We start from the raw sequence: 10,912 nt of genomic DNA, 5'->3' as shown, positions 1-10,912 counted from the left end.
AAATTGAATTTCGCCGAAATTGTCGCGCTGTGTGGCTACAAGAGTTATCCAACAAGCACGCATTATCGGTGCGAATAGTGTGTGAGATATTGCGACGTACGCGAGTGCCATTAACTAGTGCCAATTATATAGATCATACATTCGTGTTGGTGAAGGAAGAAATGCAGCGTCGAGGCATCGATTTTGCCGCTATTGAGGCATCCGCTGAGGCCTATGAAGTTATTGATACATTTGCTGTACCACGTAGATCCAATGCAGGCAGTGATGGAGTGGATGGTGGTGGACAGCGTGGCTATGAGATGGTGGATAATTTTGATGACATCGAAGTGCTTAGCGGCGATGAAATTGATGTATGTACATATGTATTTTGTAGTCAGTAGCTTTTGTGCTTTTTTCACAACGAGTACGCATGAATTTCATCATTCCTCGTTGTTCTTGCGTATATACTTACATACAATTTGTGCTGATTGAATTACGTAGTTGTTTTGGAATATTCCATTTTTTTTGTGGTGTGAGCTGGTAAGCAAAACGCCCCAATCCTCTTGCCTTTACGACCATTCCCTATTCTATGAATATCGTTTATTTTGTTTTGTTTGTTTTTATTTATTTATCTGACAATTGATTAACGTCAACTCGTCGCCTGGTTGTTTTGATGTTTTCATTCGTTGTGGCGCTGCCATATGTGCCAGATAAGTCGAAATGACTGAAAACTTAGAATTTCCTTATCTGCGTTTACAACTAAAAAAAGTTATGATTTTATTCTTTTATCCTGAGTTCCTCCCGAAAAAAAAAATGATTGGCGCAATCTTGTATTCTATCATTATTGGTCTCGCTCTGAAATTTTGAGCCGGTCACATGCATTTCAATGGAGGTCTTCTCACTTGTCGTTATAGGCTAGTATCGGCAAATCGTAAAAGATGCAGAATGGATAAATACGGCACTGTCGTTTGCTAACCGTTATGCACGCATTGCTTGTATACATTTTAACATTTGCATTAACCCTTTCCGGTCAAATCAGTCCCTGATGAATATAAAAATTTTTACCCTTACTTATAAGGTTCATAGAGCCTCATAATACCAAAAGTGAAGAAAAAATATTCAAAAGTTGTTTTGGGTAGCTATTAGAGCTACCTCAAATTTGTGCAATATATTGTACAAAAGTCCGCAAAGGAGTAAAAGCACTCAAGAAAACTCAATAAATATTTCACTAAGTTTTACTTTTATTTCATTGAAAAATATATATACAAGCTTAAAAGACTAAACTTGCTACCTGCTAATGTTGATTTTGTGCTATATTGATGTAAGTACTGTTTTAGCTGCAATTTTGTTTTCATAATAAATGCAAAATATGCATTTTGCATATTTTTATTATGTCCCTCGGCAATAGGTTTTTCTTTTAAGAAAAAAACATTTTTTTTTACATATTTGACATTCAGTATGGAATATTACTTTTTGCTTATTGCTAATATCTAACTGAAAAAAAAACAACCAAACCAGAGGAAAACTACTACAACCAAATTAGATAAAATAAGAGAAAAACAACCAAGTTTAAGGGAACACCCCTAATGAAAACCTTTACATACGTTGTAAAAAAAGTTTGTATTAAGATACTTTTTTCGGTGTTGGTTTTTTTGCGACTTTCGAAAAAGTTTCAGTGGTAACACTGATGCTGATAATTATACGCTAGAAAACTAAAGAAACAAAGCTATTGTGTGAGCTGTCAAAATTCAACCACTTTTCTTCATGAACGAAAGACACTTTTGGTTCATGACTTTTCCTCGGTGGTTTTTTATCTGCAAGCGCATAAAATGGAGCAAAGAATGTAAGTGTCTGTAAGCAAGCACATAAAATATACAATAACTATTTATATTGATATTCATTTCAGAAAAATAACAAATAGACGACAAATGGATCGCCTGGTGGCTTTGATGGAACAGAATCGTGAGATTGCAAGAGGCAAGCTACCCTGCGGGTCAAGTCGCCAGGATGTCAAGGAGACTTGGGAGCAATTCGCTGTTGAATTGAATAACCTTGGGCCACCCACAAGAACGGCACCAGAATGGCAACGGGTAACTTGCTTTTTGACAAAACTGAAAACGTAAAATAATTTCTTCTATAGGTCTGGATTCACTGCAAAGCCAAGTTAAAAAGAAAGTTGTCAATCGGCGGTGGACCATCCCAAGTAAATTTGACAGCTACAGAGGAAAGAGTGCATGAGCTGACTCGCGTCAATCCTTTCGAGAGTGCGTTTAGTTTAGATGTTGCTAATGACGCTTATGAAGACACCTCAACAAATTCAGTTGTTGAGTCACCAATAATGTAATGCAAGCACATAAAATATAATATATGTATATAACTATTTATATTGAAATTCATTTCAGAAAAATAACAAACAAACAGCAATTTGACCTCCTGGTGGCTTTGATGGAACAGAATCTCGATATTGCAAGAGGCAAGCGACCCTATGGGTCAAGTCGCCAGGATGTCAAGGAGACTTGGGAGCAATTCGCTGTTGAATTGAATAACCTTGGGCCACCGACAAGAACGGGGCCAGAATGGCAACGAGTAACATACCTTTTGACAAAGATGAAAACACAAAATAAGATTATTTTTTATAGGTTTGGATTCACCACAAGGCCAAGTTAAAAAGAAAGTTGGCAACCGGCGGTGGACCATCGCAAGAAGTAAGAAGAGTGTATGAGTTGACTCATGTCGATCCTTTCGAGAGTGTATTTGGTTTCGAAGTTGCTAATGGTACTCATGAAAGCAACTCTGTAAATTCAGATATTGAGTCGCCAGTTGTTGAAGTTGCAACGCCCACTCCCAAGCAAGAAAGCCCCGATATGGGAGAAGCAAAACTGATTTTGCTTGAAAAGCAGGCAGAAACACAAAATGAAATTCTCCAAACCCTGAAACAAATTGAAAACATAAAATACAAAGAGTATCTTTTAAAGAAACAAAAACTGGAAGTTATTGAACAAAGTGAAAAGAGGAAAAGTGTCCTTAGAGAACTAAAGATAAAAATAGCGCAAGCAAAACTAAAAAAGCTCGAGGAATGAGTGTAAATATATTTACTTTTTAGCAGCGTGAAAACTGATTATTTTTTTAGTGATCATGCATGATACAATTTACCATGTACCATGGTGATCATGGTGAAAGTATAACAGGTGAAATAATTATTTGAAAATTTTACTATAAGGACGCCGAATGTCAGAAAATAAAGCAAGAAATCTGTTTTATCACTTCACGTGTTTATTGCGCCATGTTAAGTGGCAAGTAAAAGTAGTATTTTTTATATAAAATATAAAATACCCTTGAATATTTTTCAAATAAAATTTTCTGCAAGAATCTTTCAATAGAAAATATGTTATAAATTAAAAAGTATTTTCGATCTTGTCTTGATCGAGCTAGAACGATGAATACGCCTTAAGTGAAAATTTTATTCTGAAAAAATCGTTTTATTTATTTTCAAAATTCAATACAAAAATCCAAACTTATTCTTTTATAATGAAGACAGTGCTCTGTAGTACGTTAATTCTTTAGCATAGCCAAGAAGCTAACACTGAGCCTTAACTTGTATAAGTAATGTATTTCTTTTTTGTCTTTACTGAAATTATTTTATTTTTAAGAAAATTAATTTATTTATTCATTGTAAGTAAAATAACAGCAGTTTAAATAAATGCTATTTGTCTTGCAACGAACGCATTATGTTATTCCTTCTGTTTCGCCATTTCCTAAAGGATTGCTTTCTTCTGTTATGTATTCTTGTGGAACTACATATCGTCGTTTAAAGTACAAAGCCGCGTATCAAGAAAATGTAAAACCGCGTATCAAGAAAATGCAAAACCGCGTATGTGAGGTTGCATAAATTATTTTTTAGAGAGTAAAAACACTTATATTTCAAAATGGTTGTCTTTTTTATAAAGCAATCGCATTTTTGGCTAGTATATTTCAGGACAAATGGATAAGGATTGAGCCAAGTGCTTGTGTGAGCAAATCCAATTTTCGGCAGCAAATGTCAGTTACGCGGTTTCGCAGAATGACGATACGCGGTTTTGTACTTTAAACGACGATATATATGTAGACATATATTTAAAAAAAAATCAGCAAGTGGAACCTTGACATGCTGCGATATATTATGTACAGGCGCCAATCTATTATTATTTATTTTCCCTATTATGTATGACGACTGGTGTCTAGTTGCTGTTCTACTAGTCATGGCTACCAGTACCGTATTTTATATTACTTATAGCAAGGCGTATCCATATATTGTGGCGCCTTGATGTAGAGCGATTAATCTTAGTATACACAAAACATCCGAATTTCCTTTTTTGACATGTACCTGTCGGAGTAGGTAATTGGCAACTTTCCTTCAATATGTTATGCAACTTATGTAAACATATGTATGTATAAGAAAATCGTCATAAGCGGGGAAACAGAAAATTGCACTACTAGACTCATCCATCGACAAATCTGGGAACTAAGGTCCCATTCCTTACAACTATAGAGAGCTATAGAAGCCTTTTCATAAAGCTGAACTATACTCTCCTTCCAGTTCAGCTTATCTAAAATAAAGCCTAGAAATTTGGCTTTTGTAATAAGACTTAACCGGACGCCGTTTTGCTCCGGTGGAGTAACCGAAGGCATTTTATACGTTCTCGTAAAGAGGACGAGCTCCATTTTGCTTGATCTGACGCTTAGGCCATAGCGGGTGGACCACCTGGATACATCCCGGAGCGTTCGAAGCTTCAGCTCGTATAACGTTTGTGGAAACTTACCCCTGAAGGCGATTGCAATGTAATCGGAGTATGCAACGAATTTTCCAACCCCAAATTTACCCCTCATAAATGACAGGAGTTGTGATTTGCTAAGCTATAATACCTCTCAAAACTGCCTCCGATTTACCCATGTTTAGAAGGACCTAGCGACCATACATTCTCCAACATTTTGGCCAACGATCGCTAAGTAGTGACCAATTAAGCCCCTCAGAATCTCTTTACTCAGAAAAAACTTCTCAATAGTGCCCTGCTAGTTAATCGGTCATGTAATTACCTGTGTTATCATCACGGTCTGGCCACGGTAGATGGAAAAAAAAACATTTTTTTAAATAATTAGCAACAAGTGCGAAGAATTGGCACATTGTCACGGCTTTCGGAATTTCTCTTGAAATGCCAAATCTTCAAATGCCAAAGGTGTAGAGAATTTCATTCTCCATAACTTTTGTACGTAATTTTTTTTTGTACGCCGCGTAGATCACGACCGGGGACGTGCTAAACATAGCGATGTAAGGGAAGCGGCGTAAAATTTATTTCCACATAACGTCAACTTCTACAGTACGATGGCCAAAATTCTATAGGACGGATCACAAAGATTCTTTTTCTTCTTATTAGGCGCTGTAACCGCCTAAGCGACTTTGGCCGAGTCCAACAAAGTATGCCAGTCGTTTCTCTCCTGTGCCAACTGACGCCAATTGGAAATGCCAAGTGAAGCCAAGTCGTTCTCCACTTGGTCTTTCTAACGCAGTGGGGCCTCCCTCTTCCTCTGCTACCACCAGCAGGTTCCGAGTTGAATACCTCCAGAGCTGGAGCGTGGGAGTCCATTTGAACGACATGGCTCAGCCAGCGGAGTCGCAGTATTTTAATTCCCTGCACTATTTATATGTTGTTGTAAAGCTCATACAGCTCATCATTCCATCGTCTGCAATACTCGCCATCGCCAACGCGTAAATGCCCGTAAATCTTCCGCAAAATATTTCTCTCGAATACTCCAAGAGCCGTCTCATCGGATGTTGTCATTGTCCATCCTTCTGCGCCGTATACCAACACGGGCATGATGAGTGTATTATAGAGTGTGGTTTTTGTACGTCGAAAGAGGACTTTACGCCTTAATTGTCTACTCAGTCCAAAGTAGCCTTGTTTTCAAGAGGCTGAATTTTTCGAAAGTGGTTCCAAAAAATCCCTTCCTTGCCCATCCTGGCGTTGAATTCGCCAAGCACGAGTTTGATATCGGGGAGGGGGGAGCGCTCGTATGTTCGCTCATAGAAGAGATCCTTGGACGCCACGTCTTTCTCCTCCGTCGGGGCATGGGCGCAGATGAGCGAGATGTTAAAGAATCTCGATTTGATGCCGATATTGGCTAGACGTTCGTCCACCGGATTGAACGCCAGTACTCGAAGACGGAGTCTCTCTCCCACCACAAATCCAACACCGAATTTGCTCTCCTTTATATGGCAGCTGTAGTAGACGGCGCAAGGCCCAGATATTTTTTGCCTTGCACCGACCAACGAATTTCTTCGATGGCGGTGATGTCAGCCTTTCTCCTTAAGAGGATACCAAGCAACCAGGCAGAAGCACCTTCCCCATTCTCATTTTTTTTTCATTGGAGCCTGTTCTTACGTGGCGGGTCCCAAACCCAGTGCACAACCCATTTATAGGACGGAGGGTGGTTTCGAAACCGAATACACGTTTATATAGCGAGCCGTTTGCTCCAAGACAGACACCCGCTTGCAGCCGCACCTACTGGTGAATAGACGTTGCAGACTTCAGTGAGCGCTTAACCGCCTAAATCGGAGTGGCCCCATCGAAACTCCCTCTCTTATTGCCGTGACCCAAGTCCCCACTCGGCTTGGCTACCGCATCTCGCACATGGGTTGCTCACGTTACCCAGAGTGCGCGAACGAATACGCAAGAGTCGGGATTGAATATATGTATGTAGATGTGCAACTGTACCTGTATACCCAGCAAAACGACTATATCCCATTGCACTCCAACATTACAAAGATTAAGACTTTAAAATGATCGCACAGGTGTCCGCGTTTAAAGTAACCGTAAATTAGATTTTGTTTTAAAACTTCTTTGCCACCGGAGGACCCAACACCAAACAAGTAATTTTTAAGCAAAAAACAAAACCGACTTCAATTCTCATATAAAAATGTATATATATATATATTTCATGATCCAGTGATCGGATCTAAATCAGATTAGTATGGGACCACCTCTGAGACACTGCCTTTCCGATGAAAAAAGAATTATCGAAAGCGGTTGACGTGGTCCAAAGTTATGCGGTAACATAAAAAAAAATATATATTCCGACAAACTGATAACCTCCTCCCTTTTTGGAAGTCGGTTAAAAAGAAAAAGTAACAGCAGACGATTGTTTTTTGGGTTGCCGAATACCAACTTAGTGCATGATTTTAAAAATTTATAACTGCGAAGCCAATATGGCGGCCAAAAAATTAAAATCGATTCGCTCCGCTTGAAACGTTATCCTCTGCAGTTCTTAAGGTCTCTGGTTACGAATATAAAATTATATCAAATTCTTACTAGCATGTTACTGGTATGCTCGAATTAAACTTTTTCCATGATTTTTTTTGCTGCCTTATTGGGTCCGCCATTTTGAATTTTTTTCAATAAACAAAGAACCCCAAAGGAAAACGTTTAAAGCGGATCAAATCGATTTTAAATGGCAGAAAAGTTGTAAAGCAAAATCTAATTTACGGTTAGTTTAGGCGCCATAGTTGAGAAGCCATGATGAATCTTTCAAAAACAACCGCGACAATATGCCAATTCTTTGCACTTTCTGCTAATTATTTATGACAAAAATTATTATTTTTTTAACCTTATGTGTAAAAAATGTGTAAATTCTCTGAAATCTTTTAGAGCTTTAAAATTATAAAAAAAAACACAAAATAATGCAAAATCCAAGATGGCGGATAGTTCCCATATCAAGTTTAGGGGCAAAACTGTGGATCCGGGATCTCTAGTGTCAAATAGAAGAAAACTGCATCAAAATTTCCCTACTAAAAAATTTTTGTTTTCTTTGTACTAATTTGATCTAAATTTACCAAGCTAAATAGAAAACTGATTTGCTTTCAGCTCCACAACACTTCTAAAAAAGCTTGCTGTATGAGAAATCTGATAGAACTACAGCAATTTGGAAGCTTAGAACGGAATGATTACGCTGGGCTCGGCACCGCTTTTTGTGTGTATGTGTGTACCCTTAGTGGGTTCCTTCTCTCTTCTCCTCCTTCTTCTTCTTCTTCTTCTTCATCTTAATACCAGTCATGGGTTTGATACGAAACCAAAAAACTTTGCCAATTGCCTCTCTCCTTTGCGAACAGTTCGTTATTCCATCTTCTTCGGTACACGTGGCCCACTCAAATAAGGGCAACACATCTTAAGTAGAATAATTCTCTCGACACATCCCGAAGCCTTATAATTTTTGTTCGCCGACAATGGACCCTGCTTCGGAGCTCCAAGTAGCACATTTTGGCAATATTTCACAGTGGAGATCTTTGATGAATACTACAAATTTCATTATCTGGTATTAGGCGAGCAATAGCTGGTAGAGCTTTTGAATTTATTCGAATAATTCGATTATTCGAATATTCGAACGTTCATATATATTTCAACATTCGAATAATCGCGCACCAGTTATTATTCGAATAATTGAAAATGAGCCCACCGTCGATTATTCGAATGCAGCTTATCGAATTTTACTATCAAGAGCTCTAATAGCTGCAGCTCTGCGAATTATTTGTTATCTGTACTGGATAGCTTTTATCTATCTGATCCAGTACTCCATGAACTTACAGGTTTTTACACGAACTTCCAGGAAGTTACAGAAAAAATTATCCCGTACTCCAAATTCCTCAAACATCCTGTAAATGAGAGCGATTTTTGGAGAGTTGTGTAGAGAATGAAGTTGCAAGATTTTACCCGAAATCATGAAAAATGTCAAGCGATCACTGGTTGACGTTTTTACAGGAAAAATGCTGTTTTGCTGTTTGACATTTTTACAAGATTTTACGCGAAAAGTATTGGAGCAGAGCTAATACGAAAGCCGCAGCTTTCATTAGAACAGTCGTACAACGGTATCTAGCAATAACCTTGCTCAGGCGTCGCCTTTCATTGTGAATAAGTCGAACTATTTATTTGGCATAAAGATCCATAGCTTCAGACAAACCCAACTAGTAGGCATTCCAGCCATTCCAATACGCAAAACCAGAAAATGTGAAAATGCTCTATATTTTTGGCAGGGCTCCTCACTTCTCTCACACTTATTTGAAATAAGACATTGATGAAACATAAACCTACAAATCAATCCTGTGTCGTCCCTGTGAGTAAACCGACGCCAAGTATACATAATCAACCATTGCGTATAAAAGAAAAATAGTCCTTCAAACTTTCTCATCTCCAAAGCGACAGAATAAACCCAGTCCTTGACCTTTGCCACTTGTTGCTGCTCAACGACGCACCCGTAGAGCCTTAAGTTGTTGTTGAACACATTTAAAGTGGTTCGAATGACACAATTCAATAAACAAATAATAATCAAGAAATGGCAAAACGCTGATAACATGCAGCTACTTTGGTAGACAAATAAAGAAAACCATAAGGCAGTGAGTGGTTTGTGGTTTGGTAGAAAGGCTTTCTTATCAACTCTTGTAATGTTTTTGCCATTTCGACTCTCAGAATACGCTCAGCAGTGAGAATATTAGGTGGTAAGAATTCTTATAATTAAAATTATACATACATACGCAGAATATGCACATACAGTGTTGTCTATGTACTATATATACGTATGTATTAGTGGCATTATTATATAGTACGATATGCATGCAAATTAGAAGCTTTTGAGAAATACAAATAAGCATCATAAAAATGGTGAGAACATGTGCTAGTATTTTCAAGCTGTGCCGTTATGTGGTTATATGTACTTTAGTACCCTACGGTGAAAATTTTAAACTTTTCAATTTTTAATTATAAACTTGAGGTTGAGCGATAAGGAAAGCCGCAAAACAAGCGGAACTTGAAACTGAAATCAGCTCCACGATTAACAAATTCGTATTTATTTTTGTTGTATGTATGTAAATACCGAAACACATTGATATGTACACTTATGCCAAAAATATTAGTAACACAACATTTTGAACAGTTTTGACTATTTTTTTCGTTCCTTTTTTGTTTAAGGTTCATAAATTTTTTTATAAATGCATAGCTCCATATACATAAATCTAAATTTCAAACTATGTACGAAAATTTCAAGAAAGCATCAAAATTTAATACTTTTATAATCAAAAATTTTGAACAACTTTTGAATTGCAGTTTTATATTCCATTATATTTTAATATAAAAGAGTGCAAGTTTGAAGCTGCTAAAAAATTGCGTTGATATTTGGCTTTGTTTTCTGACAGTGTCATGTAAGTATGTTCTTCCATACAAAGTATGTTCGAAACTTTTTTATATGGGGGAAAGTGAACAAAGTGTACACTTCAAAAAACTTGTAAAACCTACCAATAGCTAATACTCTGAATTCACAGTCTGGAATAGTAATGTACAATATTCCTGCTGGAGTTACAAAAATTATTGATAGTTGATATCACCATCGATAGTTTTGAAAAAACCATATATAGCAATGTGATGCTTGTTAGTCAAGGAATGTTAATCCTATATGATTTTTATACCCGAGCGCACTTGTGCACAAGGGTATTATAACTTTGTTCACATAACGGTTGTTTGTAACAGGCAAAACGAATCGAGATAGATATAGACAAATGTATACATAAATGATCAGAATGAAAAGAGAAATCGATTAAGCGGTGACTGTCTGTCCGTCCGTCCGTCCGTCCGTCTGTGCACACGATAACTCGAGTAAAAATTGAGATATCTTAACGAAACTTGGTACGTGAACTTCTTTTGGGCGTGGGACGGATGGTATTGAAAATGGGCGAAATCGGATAATAACCACGCCTACCTCCCATATAACGGTAATTTTCAGAAAAACGAAAACTGCGATATTTTAGTAACTACTGAAGATAATTCACTAAAAATTTATATTTGCAATGAGTTTTAGACGAAAAATAAGAGTATTACAAAATTTTGGCAAATGGGCGTAGCCACGCCCACTTATGGTT

The 10,912-nt window shown here is 37.4% G+C and overlaps 1 protein-coding gene across 3 annotated transcripts in view; it reads left to right on the top strand.

Annotated features, from left to right (window-relative positions):
- The window catches only part of LOC118740527 (galectin-8-like), a 45,232-nt gene that overhangs the window by 6,959 nt on the left and 27,361 nt on the right, over positions 1–10,912 (top strand). Inside the window, exons 1-5 of one of the 3 annotated variants that reach the window (XM_036472099.1) lie at positions 255–350; positions 1,886–2,069; positions 2,120–2,319; positions 2,382–2,565; positions 2,619–3,213. The exons of 1 other annotated variant lie outside the window; for it this stretch is intronic. In XM_036472099.1, coding sequence (XP_036327992.1) covers positions 265–350; positions 1,886–2,069; positions 2,120–2,319; positions 2,382–2,565; positions 2,619–3,059 — 1,095 coding nt within the window. In that variant the 5' untranslated portion in view covers positions 255–264 and the 3' untranslated portion in view covers positions 3,060–3,213. Of the gene's footprint in view, positions 1–6; positions 351–1,885; positions 2,070–2,119; positions 2,320–2,381; positions 2,566–2,618; positions 3,214–10,912 lie in introns of those variants that run through there. One more of the 3 variants, XM_036472095.1, reaches the window with a different exon arrangement.

The sequence above is a fragment of the Rhagoletis pomonella genome, unplaced genomic scaffold, assembly GCF_013731165.1.
Source record: "Rhagoletis pomonella isolate Grant_MI unplaced genomic scaffold, Rhpom_1.0 Rhpom_scaffold_00006, whole genome shotgun sequence".
Classification (NCBI taxonomy): Eukaryota; Metazoa; Arthropoda; class Insecta; order Diptera; family Tephritidae; genus Rhagoletis; species Rhagoletis pomonella.
The sequence above is the reverse complement of the archived record's forward strand: the minus strand, read 5'-3'. Positions and strand labels throughout refer to the sequence as shown.